General features: G+C 40.4%; 1 protein-coding gene across 1 annotated transcript in view; it reads right to left on the bottom strand.

Annotated features, from left to right (window-relative positions):
• SNX29 (sorting nexin 29) overlaps positions 1-20829 on the bottom strand; it is a 586499-nt gene that overhangs the window by 411862 nt on the left and 153808 nt on the right. Inside the window, exon 14 of the mRNA XM_063430302.1 lies at positions 11539-11618. Coding sequence (XP_063286372.1) covers positions 11539-11618 — 80 coding nt within the window. The remainder of the gene's footprint in view (positions 1-11538; positions 11619-20829) is intronic.

Here is a 20829-nt window from a genome sequence, read left to right on the forward strand (position 1 = left end):
CTATAATATAGAGCAATGTGTCATACCCTGTCATATCCCCAAATTATGCACATGGCATTCCATTTTTAACCATATTTTAAAAAAATAGCACAGTGAACCACTTACCAAGTAAAACAAATTATTAGGACAATGTTACAAAACACTTTAGACTCATCAAAGGGCCTGAAGAAACATAATAAACAACTTATAGTGGGGAATTTGCCAAAGGCGTGATGAATCCCAGAAAGAACCTACCAAATAGCATGATAACGTTTTTTGGGGTATCAACCAAGGGTTGATATAACTAATGGAGAAGGAATGGGCAAATGAGCTTGCAAACTATTAGCATGGGATGTAGAGAATTTATAGAAGTGTCAAGATGTGATTTGAAAGCCCAGAGGTCCTTCCAAAGTTACACAATTTGGACATTAGATGAAATGATTACTTAAACAAAGTTAGTTATAATAATCACGTTGAATGAGTTACACAGTGCGACTGTAAGCAAGAATAGTCTTTATGTAGGTATCCTTTAGGCCCATTGCAATAAGATGTTGCAAATGGGTACTGCAAATTTCAAACCAGTGTCGGTGACGAACCATGCACTGATTGGCAGAGACACTTGGTCATTGGTGGCCTTCAGCCTAGTCCACAATTATGATAAGGCCAAGGCAGAGTTTTCCTTTCCCTTGCACAATATAAATTTTACCAGCGACCAGGGCAGTAATACGTTGAGAAGGCACAGCGGACGCTCTTAGACTAGCACAGCCTGCTAACCCTTGTAAGGCGCATGGCGGAAAGTAACTCCACCTTCACCATATTGCCTTTAGGAGCAGGGCTATGCGCTGATGGTTCCTGAGCATTCCTGCTAAATGGCAAATAAACTGATTCACTGATGTGGAGCCTGGCACCTACACAGTCCAGGCACCTTTTTTTTTTTTTTTTTTTTTTTTAATTCTTTATTTTTGTTGTGCATATTGTGGTAACATCCAGCATAATACACTGCTGCGCCCCAACAGCTGCAGCGAAGTTTAATCAACATGAAACATTTGCATGGTTGAAACATACATGGCAATGATTGTCTTGCACTTTTTAATTGTTTAAGCGTGTGTGAGTTAGTGTCTCAGAGGTGAGTTGTAGAGGTACTTGTGTGCGTGAAGTTTGTGCATAGTTGGTCTTTAATGTAGATTGCTTTTAAGTATGTGTCAGGTCGGGCTGTTCAGAGTGGTGCCGTCTTGTTGTCAAATGTGGGAGGGTTAACTAGCCCGCCATAGGTGGTACCCCTTACCGTGGGGGTCGCGGGGGGGGAGAGCTGGCCGGTGTGGAGCCATGCGCCTGCCCTGTGGCGCCCGGGTCCTAGGTGTTTGTGAGGTGAGGGGTGGTAGACTCTCCGTGGGCATGTGTCGTGTGTGGTGTGCTTAAACATATTGTTGGTAACAACTTATGAACAGTTTATAAACAGTTCTGGTGTAACTCTTAGCGGCCTGGACTGCCGACTCTTAGGGTTTCAAGTTCCCGGGTCTATAGCCGGTGTGGCGGCAGGAACAAATGGGGCAGCTCGGGAGGGGTTCCACCTCTGGGTGGTGGTCGCCCGTCTGTCTTCATGTGTGTCGAGGGGAGGTAGGCCCAGCGCCGTGAGGAGGGTCGGGGCCTCTGACATTGATGAGAGTTTATGTATTGTCCCTTTGTGGTTCACCACTAGTAGCCTGGGGGACATCCACCTGTATTTGATGCCAACTGATCGTAGCTGGCTTGTGAGGTGCTGCAGGGATCTCCGCCATTGTAAGGTGGACCTCGTGAGGTCCTGATAGAAGGTGAGGCTGGCGCCTTCAAAGATGAGCAGTGTCTTGCCTTGCAGTGCTGACCAGATGGAGAGCTTGTCGTGGTAGTGTAAGCATCACACTATGGCGTCCTGTACCGCCGTCGCTGGAGCTCTGTTGGATTTAGGCAAGCGGTAAGTCCCATCTAGGGTAACTTTTTTGGCCTGTGCGGCCGGCAGGATGGTGGCCACCAGGCGTCTCACATAGTGAGGGAGTTCTTCAGGGGTCACCGTGTCCGGTATGCCCCTTATTTTTAGGTGGTTTCTCCTTGACCTGTCATCTAGTGTGGCTAGGTGTATGGAGAGCGAGTGTTGCGAGGTTTCTAGGTGGTGGATGGCTTCGTGTACGGTTTTCATACCGTGTTGTAAGTCAGCGATGTCTCCCTCTGCTGTTGTCACTCGACCACTAACCTTCTGTATATCTGCCTTCATAGCTGTCACGTTAGCCGCCAGCAAGGTTTTGATTTCCCCCACCAGGTTTTGAAAGTCCTGCTGGGTGACTGGGGCTGATCCATCTCCTGCAGCCTGCGTGGTATGCCCAGCGTGAGGCTGGACGGGCTGTGAGGGGCTCTCTGGAGGTTCTGCGGCCTTACTGTTCCCGTTCGGCGCCATTTTAGGAGGAGGCTGCCTCTGGAGCATCTGGTCGATGTGCTGCGCCCCTGCGGGTGTATGTGCAGGTGATTTGTGGGATCTGCGACCCATCTCGGCGGCACTTGCGTTCTGCCGTGCCGGCCGCTCTCCGGACCCACCCAGCGGTGTGAAGGCGCCAAATAGAGCCGCCAGGTCCAGGCTTTGGGTGGTGGGGTAGGCCCCGGTTTTCCGTCTCTTTTTTGGCGTCTTGGCCGCCTGGAAAAACGGCATGTGGTGTGGCCGGGACTCGCCCTTGTTGCTGCCAGGTAGGGCACCCCTGTGTATGAGTGATTTGGGGCGATTTTAAAGTTAGATTTGCCGATTTGAAGTCGATGAATGTCGGAGCCGATGCGACTTGCGTCCGCTCCCGTTAAGGCCCAGGCTCCACCCTAGTCCAGGCACCTTTAATGTCAGGGCAGATGCTTTTTTTGTTGGTTCTGATGACACACTGACACTTGGGAATATTTTGGGATGCTGGTTATTAATTTAAATAAGTGTGTTCAAGTCCTTTGAAGTGCTGAAATGAATGCCATTTTGCTGCTGCTAAGTCCTCTTTAACAAGACTGCGATAGCCAAAAGGTCAATGATCCAATAACGGATAAGAAGGTGACATCGTGACTCACAGTGAGATTGTGACAAACTCTACCACTATTCATTAACATTTAATGTGTAGATAAATATCAATTATGCAACTGCAATTGCCACACAAACTGTCCACCATCCAGCAATCAAAGGAATAAGGAAGAATCAAGGGGAACAAAACATCGCAGTGCAGTCAATTCCACCTGTCTTGAAGGCTTGCAAGAGCAGAACTGACCAATTACATTTGCTGAAAAGGTACAGTACACAATTCATTTAAAGTGAGAATTCAAAGCAAATTAAAAATTTAAAGCCACAGCAGCCAGCCTGAGAGCATAGTAGGCTTGGAGAATTTTTCCAGTACGGCTACTTTGACTTTAAATTTGAATTACCCTTTATGACCTAACTGAGGAGAGGGAGGTGTTTTCCAAACTTGTACTCACTACTATAGCAAGATTGAGAATTGTGGACAAGTAGTAACTAAACCCCCTGAGTTACCCTGCAGTTATACTGGCCCTGAGCAGAACTGCGTGAGTACATCATCACATGTACTTGGACTGTGCAGAGAGCTTCAGCAGTGCTCCTTGCCTGATCCTGAAGACTGGGGACTAGCCAGACAGTCTGTCAGTGGGTGAGCCTGCCCCTTTCCTAGTGGACATTATGGGTGTCACTGGTGTTCCAATGCAATACCTCCCATACATACAAGGTCACAAAAAAGTACATTGGTCTGAAATACTAAAAGTGGGACAGTAAACCATGAAAACCAGCGCAAACAGCAAGCACAACACTATCCCATGTTAAAATGTCAAACCATTTCAGTGCAGTTTGACAACTTATCTGGGTTTCTTGGACGCCCGCAAGCATCCAGGCTTCTCAAGCAGGAGAATCCAGATGTCTCTAGAGTGCTAAGTAAGGACACTCCAGGGCTGTGCTCATAGTTGTGAGTTCTCAGCTGACACGTTCATCCAGTGAAGGCAGTAATTCACAGCCCTGTTAAGCTCTGTGGGGTTAATGAAAATCTCCTAAATGGGGGTGCAGAGTATGTCGCCATGGGTGCAAGTGATTGTTTGATCCCATGCATGTTGTCAAGCCATACGAAAATAGTTTAAACACCTACCATGGTACAGTGCCAAGGCACTCCAGGCACCATAACCACTACAGACGTTCAATAGTATTTATGATGCACGCAATGTTTCTTTTAGGGTTATTAAGTTGTTATAGCGCATGAAGCCTAAATGCACCTGTAAGTATAAACAACACTTCAATATGTTCTGAACATGCTCTCAATTATACAATTTTCAGTGAGCATTAGATGTTGTATTTCAAAGTTTTTAATAAATCTGCTGAATATAACACCTATCTTTTACATAGAGAATGTTAAAAAGGGCTTTCAATGTCTTATCGCGCACACAACTCAAAGGCTAAACGAATCGGAAGTAGATTAAGTAGTTACTGCGGTCTTCGAACATAAAAAACACTTGTCAAAAATGTGCAGTACCTGACATTATACAGCTGCTGATGTTTTGTACTCATCATGGCATTAAGTAATTTCATTAGGCGCATCAAAAATACTATGCATTCGCCAAAAAACTGAATCCATCAACCTAAGCATATGATTATGAATCATACACATTAAATATTAAAATGGATATCAAAATGTTTGATATTTAGAGCAGCTGTTCCACTCAAGCAACAGAACATGCTGAAAAATATATAAAGATTGAATTCTGAGTAATCAAAATAATCACATTACTAAACTAAAATGTAACATTTAAAGTAAATTAGTGTGGTCTGTGTTCCCAAAATACTTACGCGATGTTGGTTTCTAGAAACCTACTTAACACAGAGAAGAAATCAAATGAAATTACTATCACAGACCTGCAGAAAAAACATGGATCAAATTCAACATTAAATGGAATTCTCACATTTAAGCTGAAATATATTCATAGTTCATATGCTCAAACAAAACATGGCTCTCAAAAATACGTAGGGAGAATGATCCGCGGTTCTTTGATTATCCTTATAAAACTTTCTAATAAATCTCATGTATGGAATCAAGAGATTGTTGTGTCTTGTACATATGACATTCTATTCCAGTTATCAGTTCTTCCAAACACCTGGTATATCGTTATCTCATCTTTGAAGGGGAAATAGGCAAGGTCCACAATGACAGTGACTAATAGCATATCTTGCTTACTACACTCTTCCTCCTTTCTTTCTCTTAATATCTCCTTTTTTTTTATTGTTTTGTTTTGTTTTTTTAGCCATTTAATTGTTTCTTCATCTAATATGAACTTGCCAACCTACACCTGCGATGTTTCCCTTTTCTGGAACATGGTTATTTATCTTCAGCTCAAGGCTGTGAAAAGTCTCACATCTACTTGAGGCACACAAACATAATCCATTAGTTTAATCTGTATGTATGTTCTTTGGGATCTATTTGGCATGTAACCGGATAGCTAATGTCTGTTTTAAGTAAGCGAATAGTTAAGATTTGTTTTAAAGGAACACAAACATGTATTCCTGACCCTATAGTGCTAAACCCACCATTTAGGTGGTTTTGGCCAATCAGCACCTCCTCATAGAGATGCATTGAAGCCAGGAAGCACGTCCAGTGGCCATCTGAGGAGTGGCCAGTTGGAGGTGTCCCTAGGAGCAATGTAAACACTGCTTTTTCTCTGAAAAGGCAGTGTTTGCATGAAAATGCCTGCATGCAATGATTATATTCACCAGAACAACTACATTAAGCTGTGGTTGTTCTGGTGACCATAGTGTCCCTTTAACCCCTTAAGGACCAAACTTCTGGAATAAAAGGGAATCATGACATGTCACGTGTCCTTAAAGGGGTTGGTAAGTATTTAGAATTTTCTTTAAATATAAAAAAAAAAAAGTCCAATAAAATGTACTGTGCATATGGAAATGGAACCATTTTATAGCCTTAGTCTTAAAAACTAAGTGCTTTATGTGTAAATAGTGTGTTCTGTTTATTTTATTTTTTTTATATATATATTTTACAAGAAGTGCAGATTTGAATAGTATTTGGCACTTTGATGAATTAACCTTGTTACACCCACCTGACTGTCAATCAGACAACCGCTACGGTTACTTCATGGTTGTTTACCTCAGTGGAACTAAACTAAAGAGTTACTCAGAGCACCTGCCCTGCAAAGACTTCCCATTGAGCTGCAATGATTGGACAGACACAGATAATCTGGGCAGGTGAAGAATAGAAAGACTTACAAAGGCTGCAAACAGCAGATCTGCAGCTTTTGCAAGTTGTTTTTAGATATACCACCGATGAAAACATTGATGCATCTAATTATTTATTTTATATTGTGGGCATATTTACTAAACAGATGAAAAAAAAAATATTTGGCAGTGGAGAGTCCCTTTAACTCATGCAAAAAAAACCTAAATGGTTATTGCCATAATGTTTCATCAAATGCATGTTTCTTTAAAAAAAAAAAAGTTCAACTTTTTACAGCTAAACCTGATAACAATATTACTACGACATGGTCCTATACAAAATGATCTCTAGATGTCTAATTCCATTCCCTCTTAGAGCTATTTCAAGGCAATAAGAATTTAAATTTTAATAAGGGTTAAACTTTAATTATGGTTTATAAGCTCTGACAATTTCCTTCTCCAAGGCAACTTTAAATCAGCAGCATTCAACAGAGATATCTCAGTGCGCCAAATATAGATCACGGCTGCTATATATAGGTAAAATTTGTCATTAATAACAGAGGCTTATAAAGAGAAGCTCTCACAGGCATTAATGATAGATGATTTTAATAAACCGCATACTTGAAATAGGCACCTTTTCAGTATTATTCACCAATCAGTAGCGGGCCAAAATCAGTAAAAGAATAATAATTCATTAAAGGGGCAGCTAAAGAAATATTTCATGGTTTTCTTTTTGTTTTACTCTGACACTATTATTTCTATTGAGTCTCTCTTTTAGGATCGTTCATGACACAAAAGAAAAGGAACTACTTAGTAGCTGATAGAGCCTCGAGCATCAGGCTTTCTATTTTTATTTTGGATAATGAAAAGAAAGGAAGAAGAAGAAAAAAAAAGCATGTACAAACTCCAACACTCTTGATTCTTTCTTAAAAAGTAATTAAGAGTCCCTGACCAGATGTATGTTCTTATAGAGCTCAGAAAAGCGCACGTGGCTGCCTGTGCAAGTTAGATTCAGTGGATCATTTACTTGAAGGAAAAATGGAGACACAGAACTTTCCTCAAAGAGATGCATTGACTTAATGCATCTCTATGAGGAGATGCAAATTGGCCTGATTGTGCAGAATCTTACCTTTATTCCAGTCTGCTGCTGCTGCCTCTGCCCCTGATCTGCCTCCTTGACAAGCTCAACCAATCCAATGCTTTCCTATGGGAAAGCATTGTGATTGGCTCAGATCATCACTTCTGATGATGTCAGCCAAGAAGGCAGATCAGGGGCAGAGCCAGCAGCAGCAGACTGGAATGAAGGTAAGATTTTACTATATATAGGGGAGCAGGATGGTGTTTTAACACTATAGGGTCAGGAATACATGTTTGTGTTCCATTAAGCTTAAGTTGTTTTGATGTTTACAGTGTCCCTTTAATGTACGATTTATTAGTGAAAAATAATAAAAATAAGAATAAAGGCAACAGTGTCACCTACAGTAAATGTCTACAGAGGTTGCAGAGTTTAGAGAAATGCACCTTAAATCGTATTGTCTCTACTGGGAAAAACACATAATGAAACAAGATTATTATGTTATTTATGTGCTTACTATGAGTTCAATTAATTTATTTTATTCCAAGACAGTTGTTTCAGTGGATGTTTTCTTGATGATTGACAAATTGGTCCTTTGTAATACAGTTGCATTTCTCTGAGTGAAACAAGGTTTCACTTTAGAATGTTGAATAAGAAAGTGTCCAAATTAAATAAATCCTCTCCTCTGAAACCATAACAGTTCATTATTAGATCATAAAGGTGGGATCTATTCCAAATCTTCTAGGTAAAGAGAATTTTCTTTTAAGGTCCATGCTGCAAATTAAAAATATACCCTGTAAAAGAGCAAACGAATATGTGGTTGTCTGTTTTCAGTGATTGTTTACATATACTTTGCTTTTTTTGCAAAGGAGACCAGTCGAAAATATGAAGTAGCTCCTTTTTCTTTGGAACTCTATAAATGATGCCGCTGGTAAGCATTCATTAAATACTTACTGTACAGCAAAACATTTACTATGGTATTCTAAAATACCAAAATGTCAACATGACAGATCAAGTAAGGACTGTTGTGGGTTATATCTGCAGTGTTGTAAAATGTTAGCAGAATACATAATAAATACAAACGTCTATTTACCAGCTGTCAACCGAGTTCAAACGTCAACACTTTTATATGCAGCTGCTTTGAACCCAAGGAAAATTACAATAATGGACATCATTTTAACTCATCCCACTAAAATGACATACTCAAACACAATCAATGCATGGAGATATGCCATGTGATACATTCAAAATAACATTAAGTCCCCCAGCAGACTCATCATTTTAATGATCTTAGTACAGACTAAGAAGGTCAGTCTGTTCTGTTGTCTTTTCACATAAACATGCAACTCAGCATGATATATTACACAAGATGTAAAGATTTAAAGGGACACATAGGCACTATGGTCTGGGTGCCATGTCCCTGTATGTTAAAGCCTGCAATGTAAAATATTTCTATCAGACGATCTTGCAGAGGCCATCTGACTGGTGTACCATGTCATTTTGCCGCACATGTGCATTAGAAAATGCTTTCAAATGGGAAAGCAATAGAGTGTCAGAGATCGTCAAACTCGATGATTTAAGCAAGGATACATGATGGCACATGGAGACAGGGGTCTAGATGGAGATAAATTAAGTAAAAAGGCATATATATTCCTTACGAGAGGGGGCCGGTGACCTAAACCTTTAACAGATAACTACAGTGTAAAATGTGTTAATACTGTTGTGTTGACATTACCCGACCAATATGGGGCTACACATTTTTTTCACTGCAATTACTATTATGCTTTGTTTCTAACCAATGCTTTAGACCAACATCTACGGGTAATGCAAATTTAGGCTGAGATGACTAGGATGGTCAGTGACATTCAAAAGAGGGTCTGAGAACAATGGTCACTTCGCTGGTCCTCAAATGGATAAACTAGCAAGAAGTCAAGGTTAAACAAGGACTTTTTAAATCTCGGCTCACAAGGATATATTTCCAAACATTCTCAAAAATGAGTTACTTGTTCTGCATTATGCACCAACACAAAAAGAATGCAAGCTAGTTTCATGTTAGATTTATATAAGCTATTGTCAAATGGGAGTTGAAGCTCCCTGTCCTTGTGCAACTAGCAAACAGTGCAGTCAATCTTCTGAGTTAACAGCGAGAACTGAGAGCAATGAGTTACAAGGTGAAAAATAGAAGATAACTGTGAAACTGCTGACTGAACTAGTAATGGGCCTTATTTATACCCATTTCCAATTACTAATAGACGAATCTGACCGCAGACTTCTAGCCATTAATTATTAAGAGTACTATCTCACAATCACTATTTTTCACAGTACGAATAAGACATAAGATTGCAATGTAATTAATTGACTAGGAGCTGGAGAGCATGTTTTATTTACAATGTAAGCTCCATTAACCGTGTGGTCACATTTCTGACTGTGCTGAGCCAATAGGAACTTATACTCTGAAGTGCTGAACAATGGTACTGCTTTGAAAAGCAATTTGCTGCAAAATTATATATAAAACAATTGCTGAAAACACTAATACACCAAATATATCTGGTGGCATAACAGACATTTGAGTGTATGGCTATTTCCCTTCAAGGGTTTTGTGATCAGGTGCACAAATATCTATACATATCTGGAAACTAGCAACAAGCTGAATGCACTTTTTCTGATTAAAGGGATAATCTAAGCACCAAAATAACTTTAGCTTAAAGGGACACTGAAAGCATGGGCCACCCGATGGACCCCTTAACATGCGGCCCCGGCGGTTTGCCGCGCGGGCCGGGACATGCAAAACGTGGCAGCTGGTACCCGGTCACGGGGTCCGCAGGGCGGCCGGAACCCCTGGAGTGAAGGGCCCGGTCGCAGCTGCGACCCCTGCGACCGCAGCATGTACACCACTGGCTGCACAGTATGCAGCATTGAGATTCAGTGCAGATTCACTGAACTTTCATGTTGTGTTCCCGACCCTATAGTGTTCCTTCAATGTAACAGTTTTGATTCTGTTTTATGCAGCACTAGCCACACTCCCCTGACTGCGACCCATGAAAAAAAAAAAAAAAAAGGTTTCCATTTTAATACACATCAGTCTGTTACAGGGTCTGGCAGGCTATTAAAAGAATACATACCTCCCAACTCTGGCTTCCTCTGAATAGAAATGCCAGTGTGAGGAGGTCTAAAAGTGTAGACTCTATTTAGGAAGTGTTTAGAGAGGTTTCATAAGTCACAGCCAGAAGAGATGTGGCTAGGGCCACAGAAATTAAGTGATTTAAAACCTAAATGGTACAGAATTAGGCAGTGAGACTGCAGGGGCATGAACTATACACACACAATGCTTCTTTAAGTTACAGTTGCTTTGGCGTTTATAGTGTCCCCTTAAATACTTGTTATAAAACCGTAAACTTGCCTTTCAAAGGAACACTTTAGTGTCAGGAATACACACATGAATAGTTTTTAACTTTTTAGGTCCCTGCCCCACTTAGATAGCATGGGGAAGGTGTTTTTACTCACCTTTTTTCCCATGCCACAGTGGTCTCGCCACTGCTTGCCCCGCCTCCATGGCTGAGATCAATCTTGATGATCTCAACCCACCCAATGCTTTCCCATAGGCAAAATGTTGTGCTGCGCCAATCAGCATCTCCTCATACACTGAATCAATGCATCTCTATGGGGAAGGTTCAGCGACTCCACGCAGAGACTAGGAATGCATGGACTAGGAAGAGCCTCTAGTGGCTGTCTGAATGGTTCTGATGCCTATAGTTTCCCTTTAAATAAAGCGGGAGCATAAGTGTTTGACCAAGACTGACTAAACTCATTTTTATCCATCAATTTCACATACATGTTTCCATCTTATTCTTCAGGATGAGTTGTAAAAGGGAGAAGAGGAGATTGCATTTGTAACATTAGGTCTATTTTAAATCTATGCTGTGGTGGCTAGGACTTCATCAAAACAGTGATCCAATATGATGAAGCATATGTTTTCAGAAACCACATTTGAAAATAAATTGTGGACATATCCAGACAGGCAACACTACTTAAAAAGATGTTCTACATCCGTGCCATCTCAAAGTGGATAATAAACAGAAAACCTTTAAAAAGAACTCTGGAAACCACGAACGTCAATCATTTTTTCCCCCCTGAAACTGAACCCAGATTTGACCTGTAGTTTAGCCATTTAAGCATGTGAGAGGAGAAGAACACAATGAATTATATGGCTCCTCCTTGTGACACTGATAGAGCTATATATATATATATATATATTATATTATATTATTCTTACCGTCACTTTGGCCTTCCCTCTTTAGCATCTGCACTGCTCCAACGTACTTCTTTAGCTGGACTTTCAATACTTCATTTTCCCTGTGAAAAGAGACTGTATCATCAAAACAATGTATATAGGCAACATAAAGACCTGCAATACGATATATTACATGCAGAACTATATATGTTCAACAAGGACTTTCTGTAGCATATGCCACACACAGACACACACACACACACACTCTACCTATTTCTCAGCAATACATCAACACGCCAGTGTGCCCCATTTTCAGCATGTAATTATCTTTGCTAGCAATGGTAAACCTATGGCAAAAGTAGTGAGCCACAGGATCACTACATCGCTTTACTCTTGCAGGCGCCTTCCACAGCGTTGAGATACAGACACTGATGTGACAAAATGCCACCAGCTATGGGAATTCTGGAAGGTGAAAGGCAACAGGCCATTCTGCTCCTCATGCTCCTCTGTCAGCAGCCAGGAAACAATGTTATGATGCATATCGAAGGTTGACACCTTATAGACCTAGTGCTACTCGTGAATAACGGATTGTGAAGGCAAAAGAGTTAAAAGGACATTCCAGGCACCAACACAACTTCATTTAAATGTGTCTAGAAATCTTTGCAAATACGATATATTGTTGTTCTAAATTACAGTTTAGTCGCATAAATTGTTATTAGTAAGTCACCAAAAAAATTACAAAATATCCCTGCCCTGGGCCACACCCACACAATATAAGTGTCCCTCATTGTTCATAGGAAATGTTGGTCGGTATATTATATTCGTTCATTGACTTTGGCATCCACCCCCCTGGGGCTCTCAACAGTCCAATATTTAAACAAAGCCTGCAAGCCCATACTTGGAGACATGCAGAACCTGCTATTTTTGTTGTTGTGAGCTTTAAAGTTAGTTTGACTGGAGTGTGCAGTATTTTTCATTGGGGGAGGGCAGGAGAGAAAGTGTTTTTGTTTTGCTTTTTAAATTAAAAGTTGTTTCAATACAGCAAACATATATCTAAACCAAAAACTAAAACTCTCAGAGAGTAAAGAGAAACCGCTATGTCAGTGGCAGAATAACACAGGGCTAGTTTATCACATGTCTATCAGCGGTGTATGGAAACACAGTTTAAACAGGTTATTTCAATAAAATACCATTTGCCATTCGGGTGTTGCCAACCAACTTAAAGTGTCTGCCGCCAGTACTGGGAATAAAAATGAGCAGAACGTACAAGTGCATCAAGGCCTCAACAATCATCACACTAATATTACCAATTAACGTCTAAAGAAATGAAGAATTAAAAGATATAAACATTTGAAGGAAAGCCAGGGAACTGTTAACACCAACCCAAAGAGGCGCTTTTGATGTGTGTGTGTATATATATATATATATATATATATATATATATATATATAAATATCCAAATGGTAAGTATGACTAGCACTCACGGTTTTGTTGAAAGTTAAAAGTTGTAGATTTTATTCAAACACGTTAAAAATGGCAGCTCAACGTTTCAGTCCTCGTCAGGGACTTTCATCAGGAACAATACAAGTGACATATGAATGAATGATACAAAATAATTTCATTCAGTCCTTTCGGGGCTATAGTATCCAATGTATATATCCAGAATGTCTCTCGATTCAGGAGAAGTTTACCTCTATCTCCCCCACGTTTTGTCAGTGGTATGTGATCTATTGCCAAAACCTTGAGTGCTGAAAGCGGGTGTTGAAGGGCAAGAAAGTGCTTGGCAACCGGTTGATCAGAGGTACCGTCACGGTAGGCCCCCTGTATACTCGGTGTCCCCTGATTCTCTCACATAAAGGTGTCTCGGTTTTACCGATATATGAGAGTCCACAGGGGCAGGACAGCTTATAAATCACATAGGGAGTCTTACAAGTAATAGTATACCATATCTGAAAGGACTTTTTCCTATGTGGGTGCTGGAAGGTATGGGATGGGGTCATGTGCCCACAAGTGACACAGCCCAAACAACGAATACTCCCCCGACTTTGTGCTTTGGTATTTTTTTCATAACTTTTTATCGGATCCGTTTGGACCAATAGGTCCCTTAGATTCTTGTTTCTTCGATAGCAAATGAGGGGGGTTCTTTGAAGACTTTGGGGAGTGTGTCATCACACGCCACCATTTTCCAGTTGTCCTTGATGATTTTGGAAATCACTGGGGATGCGTCATGGAAAGTGACGGGGAAGACCAACCTTGGGGCTTCTTTTTCAACTTTAGTTGAGCAGGCAGATTTTGCCTCTTCTTGTGCTCTAACTAAGTCATTCCGTCGATAGCCATGTTCAAGGAATCTCTCCATCATCTCCTCCAGTTGTCTCTCCATTGTATTCACATCAGAGTTATTACGAATCACCCTCAAAAATTGAGCTTTAGGCAATGTCCTTTAAGTGCCTCTGGGTGTGCGCTTGTGTTATGTAAGATGGTGTTGCGATCCGTGGATTTCTTTTAGAGACGATATGCTAATCCCTGTTCGTTGATAGCTATCTCTAGATCCAAAAATTGGACAGATGTGTTACTAATGTTCAATGTAAATCTTATGGGGCTTTCCACTTGATTAAGAAATTGTATCATTTCCGTAGCCTCCGTAACGCTGCCACTCCAGAATAGCAGCAAGTCATCGATGTATCTAAAGTAGCCTTGAATGTACTGACCGTATTTAGATAGAACCCAATATAGCTCATATATATACACATGTATGTGTTCGCATACATGGGGGCCATTGCCGCCCCCATGGATATGCCCGAAATTTGAAGGTACCGTCTATCCTCAAATCTGAAATAATTGTTATTTAACACAAGAGAGAGTAGTTCAAGGACAAACTCTATGGGTGGTCCTTTGTAGGTTGGAGATGAGGTAAGAACTGTTCTCACTGCCTCTATGCCTTGTTTGTGCGGAATTACCGTATAGAGGCTACCTACATCCATGGTAATGAGTACTGTAGTACCCCTCTTCAATTCAAGTTGTTTCAGTTTTGTAATAAGACTGGGCGTATCCTTTATACATGTATTGAGTTCAGCTATAGGAGCTTGGAATAGCGAATCAAGCCATTTGGCAATAGGTTCCAGAAGTCCATCTATCGCCGAAACGATAGGCCTTCCAGGTGGTTTAATGGGGTCTTTATTAATCTTCAGGAGTGTGTAGATGGGCGTACGGGGATGATGTTTCAAAAGATATTGGCTAAGTTTTTTTTACAATTCGCTTAGCACTTTAACAAGGGAACATGATTTTGTATTATACACATTTTGATTCTTTGTTTCAGTATATTAGTACGTGATTGGGTTGCCGTGGTGATTGGGCTTGTTTCCAGTCCCCATGGCAACGTACGTCACGCAGTCACGTCACAGATGGGCGGATCACGCACACGCATGCGCACTTTAAAACGCGGGCGGCACTAGAGATCGTGTACACCTGGGGTAAGCTAATTTCTAATGATTATCTCCTTTATATATGTTGTATTTTTGTGTATGGTTATTGTTCCTGATGAAAGTCCCAGACGAGGACTGAAACGTTGAGCTGCCATTTTTAACATGTTTGAATAAAATCTACAACTTTTAACTTAAAACAAAACCGTGAGTGCTGGTCATACTTACCATTTGGATATTTGAATCTTCCATGGACTGCAAGCACCCGGATTTTATACTTTGAGCCTGTGTGCAAGGAAGTTGTGTCTTTTCTATATAAATATATATATATATATATATATATATATATATATATATATTTTATTTTTTATTTTTTTTACTTTGCAGCTATGGAAGTAAATAAAGAAAGATTAAGCATAATATACTCAGATTATTCCCTCCCCCCCCATCTTCTGCAGTGCGGAAGGTTCCTAGTGTGTAAATCTGACCAGATTTTCACTGTGTGCGTGCATTTATCGAGGGTCTGCAATACCGAGCACCAAGGCATTTAAATGAATGCCTAAATGATACAGTTTGACAATGACATAAAATGATCTCTTCCATAACAAATGCAGGTCTATTAAAATATCATTAATGATCTTCCCAGGCACAGACTGTAAAAACACAAAGCCAATCAAGCAGTCAATGAACATGTCTAAATATTCTGATTTACCTCTGGCTAGAGACAGATTCCAATTTCTGAGAAAATAAATATTTTAAATAAAGATTAGGTGACCCAAACTGCATCTGTACAACATAAAAAGCGTATCGGGCTCCACTGATATGTTAAATGCAAGGAAGGAGATAATTTTATGAAGTCACTTTGACCTTACAAAACAAATTTTATCTAAGAGTTTTTATTCAGAATTATGTCCTTCAATATTAATATAGCTATTCAGATACCTTAGCTCACCTAAATACATACTATATAGAATGCATTCAATACTAAAGAAACTAACTATTCAAAAATAAGATAATGATGAACTCTATTGACTGAAATATTTCTTATATTTCTACAAATAAAACCTACATATCTTATTATAATAATTAAGTTTAATAGCAGTTGAGACATTGCCAAGTCAACTTAAAAAGTATACTTGCACTGCTCTGAAATGATACAGTATATTAGGATAATTGTATGAAGACAAAATATATTTATTCATTCTAAAGGGTTACTCTCAGTAATTTGAAGGGGGCATGGTGCCTAAAGTCTATATGTGCAGTGTATGCTGGTGGTATAACTCCACCTCTAGAAGCGTCATGGGCATCATCACTCAGCTCAGAACAAACGTTCCAGGCAGGCTATTGTCAATTCTGTGCAAATGATTACACAATATAAATCTTCAGACTATAGGACAGGGTGCTTACGATTATGCACGTTTATGGGATCTCAGTATCTTATTAGTGAAGAGGAGTACTAGAGGGAAATTCGTCTTATTAATGCCGCTATCTTAAAGGCACCGCAATCTATCATGGAAATCTACATTTAAGTTTGGTCTAGCAAGTGTGTTTCTATTTCAAGCCAGTTTTATGAATCGGGAGTCACTGATTGGCTTACAGCGTCAGCAGGGCAGCTTTCCGATTCTGAAAGTCTTCCGGATTCCCAATTTTGATTAAACGTAAGGACAGGGAGGCAGGGAGATTCGGTGCTGGAACACAGACTTTGGGGTTGAGTCATTCAAGCAAGGTTTAACCTTAATGTGAGCCAGTGCCAGGGGCCCTCTGGCACCATAACAATTCAATTTTTTATGAAGTTCGTATGGTGCCCAAATTGGTACTTTAAAGGACCAGACTTTTGGTCTGCTAACTTCACGAGGACACCCAGCGTCAGATTTCTCACCATACGAAAGCACTGATTCAATGCTTTTCTATGGGGAGGCCTAATGCATGCACATCACTCAGGGAAAATGAGAGAAGGGGGAGGCAAAGGGAGTTATAGTGCCAGGAATATAGCTTTGTATCCCTTTAAAATCAAGAAGATATAAAACGTGTTTTGTTTTGATTTAGTACATAAAAATAGTTTCCCACAATCTTAATTAAATAACGTCATTAACACCTTTCAAGCAAATCGTCACAAAAGGGTATTTGGCAATAGCAATAGTGAGCTAACCAGAGCGCTTATTTAATTAGTGTAATGAGACAAATATTCTCCAAATACTGATATTTCTTTTTAAACTGAATGCAGACAGTGCATTCATACTCTTTTACATAAGATTTTCTAAGACTTATTTTCTGTAATAACATTGAACCATAGTTGCAGCTTATTTGAGTTTCTCTAAACAAATGTCAGGCTGGCTAGTGTATTAGCAGTACCTCCACGTCCATGAAAATTCTACAGTTATAAATTTATAAATGTAGATTAAAATATAACTTTTTTGATTAAATTATATTACTTGCCCAAAACTACTACCAAGACTTTCAAACCCTTTTCTGTAGCTCCAAAAGTGAATGCTCAGATAAACGAGCAACTTCACCCAAGATAGTATTACTTCGTAATAACATTTTTCTGGTTTTATAAATAGCAATCTAATCATTTTTGAAATATGATCTGTTATAGGAGTATCTACTTAGAGGGTTATAAAACTGAATTTCTTATGGCTCTTTGGGTTTTTATTACATAAGTTATGGATCAAGCAGATCCCTGGCCCCAAATTATTATTTTTTGTTCTGTGAGTTTTTGTTTTTGTTTTTATGTTATGCTTAGTACACATTAGTCAAGCATGGAACACACAGGCCCTGGTTCTAAGGTTCACGGATATGTCAATTTACAATTATGGCATTCCTTCCTGTTGGTTATACAGTAATATTAGAATGATCACGTGACGCCACCATGTATCATTGATAGTAAACAAAGCATTTGATACGGTAACTAAAAATATGAAGAAAAAAAAATTCAGAACAAAACAATCATTACAAATAGTTGTGTGTATGGGTACATCGCTGTTTAGACATTCTTTTTATTTTCCTCAAGTGATGAGGTTATTGGTAGGTCAGCCATTGTGGACTTGAGTGTGTAGTGTAGTCCTTTCTCATTTAGGCTTTCTAAACACTCATGAGGCTCAATGTCTACTGAGGCCATGTGAGTTACTGGATGGTGCAAGTGGTTAGGTAGTCTGTCCATGGGCGCCAAATATCTGTCTCGCTGGGGGTTAGAGGATTTAGAAAATTATTAATACCTCCAAAACCCAAACTTGTTATAGTTTCTCTCCTAGTCCAGTCCTCTATTTTCTGTGTCTCTGCACGCATCGAGAATGCTGGTATGAGTGCTTTAGCTGCATTTAAGAAATGAGATATCAGCAATAATGGTATCGGACTTGTAGTGTGGTGGAGCAGTGCCTCTGTTGCTGTGGTCAGTACAGTAGTTTCAGTAATGTGACTGAAGAGGTTTAGGACAGTGGTCAAAAATGGTCTGATTGCGTTGGAGTGCTACCATGTGCATTATTGCTCCTTTCTCAGAGCTGCGTCTCCAGCATTCCAGAGGGATGCTGGAAAATAGGATGTGGTGGTACGATGAGGTTCTGTACCACCTCTGTAGGAATTTGTGATTAATTTCCTGTATTGCTCTGGGGGTCGAAGACATATGAGCTAGAAAGTAGATCTTTGTTCCGGGGTGGATAATGAACGTTCTAGGTTGATGCAGGGGCCTACAAGCTTGTGTAGGTCTGTGACAGTGCTTTCTATAAAGGTCTGGGTTTTAACCATAATAGTTCAGATTGTGTAATGAATGGGTGTGGTTGGGGGCAGAGCTCCTCTACTGAAATATATTGTCAGGGTATAATTTTTTATAGGGATAGTGACAGATAGTCATTCTAATCTTATCCAGCTTTTAGGGGATGAACTGACAGTCCAGTCTAGAGAGGACTGTTGAAACATAGTAGAGGTAAAAGTTTGTAATTCACAATCCCCCTCCCGATCTAGGCCTGGACAGTGTAGTTAGAACAATTCTTGTTTTATGGCCATTATATGAAATGTTTTAGGGTCTTTCGAAATGATTTAAAAAATGGAACTTGGATCTGTATGGGTAGTACTGGATACAGGTTAGGAAGTGAGGCAGAATATCAATCTGTTATTTCTGCCATACCAGGAGGATCTGTTCCATTTTTCCATTTGGGTCAATAATAGGGGGTAGTTGGACTCATAAAAATGCATATGTTGTGGGAGTGAGATTCCTCAATAATTTATGGGTGCCGTGGCATCTTTGAAGGTGTGTTTGGAGAGAGTTTGGCCTCTATGCATGTTTAGGGTTGCAATAAATTTGTTTTTGTCATAGCTAACTTTAAAATTAGAGAACGTGGAGTAGTGCTTTCTTCCAGTGAGGGAGTAGTGTTGGCGTTTGTGATAGAGAATAGCAGGTCATAGGCAGAGGCTTTGATTTAATATTTTACGACCGGGTGTCGGGTTCACAGTTTAGTGGGTGGAACCCAAGATTCAGATGGGTGCTGAAGGCAGTGGAACAAGTTCAAAGTACAAAAGGATCAGACGAGGGAAGTAGTCGGGGAAGCCAAAGGTCAGGACAGGCGGCACAGGTTCAGAAGTGATGATACAGGCAAGCATACAAAATCAGGATACAACAGGATAGTCTCTGAAGGTCTTTACACAATCAGGAGCACAGTACAACTGAGCAAAGAGTGATGGGTGTGTGCGACTTAAATAGGGAAAGTGGGTAGTCTTGTAAATTGAGGTTCCACCCTGGTTTCCACGTCCTGTACCTTGAAAAGGCTCTGTGTCGGTGCGTGCATGCCTTTTGATTCTCCCGAGTTCTACCTTCTGTGTGGCCACACGTGGCAGCAGCGGCGTTGTCACGAACAGACTTCTGTTCTTGCTGTGTTCGGGTGCTGGCGTCCGTACGAATGGAGTTTTGTCTGCAGTACAGGTGAGTGGGTTTTGCACTAACAGAGGTGGCGTCCGTAAGCACGGAGTTCTGCCTTTCTGTGTCTAGTAAGTGGTGTGAATATTTAGGTCGGTATTGGGTAAATGAGGCAGCAATTGCCACACATACTATGATCCTTAACTGGTTTTGGCATCAATGTTGTGGTTGCTTCCAGAGAATTAATCCAAAGAATTAACAGTGTTCAGCGTCATCATGCTGTGCAGCCACTAGAAACATGTTCTATAGTACATAAAAACATTGCTGTTGGGGCGGGGCCAGACTGTGATGGCAGCTGGACGCCTTTTCATAGAGCTCCGAGTGAATCTTATACTTTGAGAAGTTTATCTGTAACCCCAGCTCGCTTTCTGGATCTGGCTGCGCAGCTTGTGTGTTGAGCGCTGACTGATCGACCTAGGGTGTCCAAGGCGGTGTCTCTAGCCTTATCACTTTTGTTTGTACTTTAAGTTTTGTGTTTTTCTCACATATTGGAATTACTAATAAAGTTACATTTGTACTAGTTTTCCTTTGTAGTGTGCATTCTATGCTTAGTACTACTGTTTGGAATATGGATGATGATGGTAACTAGTATTAAAATGTAGTTATTGACATCTACTTTCTTAAAAAAGTTGTTTTTCTTAAGAGGTTTTGTAGTTGTTTTTGTTGTTGTTGTTGAGTCATTCAGTCGTGTCCGACTCTCTGTGACAATATGGACCATAGCACGCCAGGTACATCTGTCAGTCACTGCCCCTCTGAGGTCCATCAACTTCATGTTCGTGGCTTCAGGGACCTCATCTATCCATCTCCATCTCTGTGGTCCCCTTCTTCGTGTGCCTTCAATCTTTCCCAGCATCAAAATCTTCTCTAGAGAATCAAGCCTTCTCATTATATGGCGAAAATATTTGAGCTTCAGCCTCATAATCATAGCTTCCAGTGAACAGTTTGTCTTAATTTCCTGTAGTATGGATTTATTGGATCTTCTTGCAATCCAAGGGATTCTAAGCAGTT

Source organism: Pelobates fuscus, chromosome 8 (genome assembly GCF_036172605.1).
Source record: "Pelobates fuscus isolate aPelFus1 chromosome 8, aPelFus1.pri, whole genome shotgun sequence".
Classification (NCBI taxonomy): Eukaryota; Metazoa; Chordata; class Amphibia; order Anura; family Pelobatidae; genus Pelobates; species Pelobates fuscus.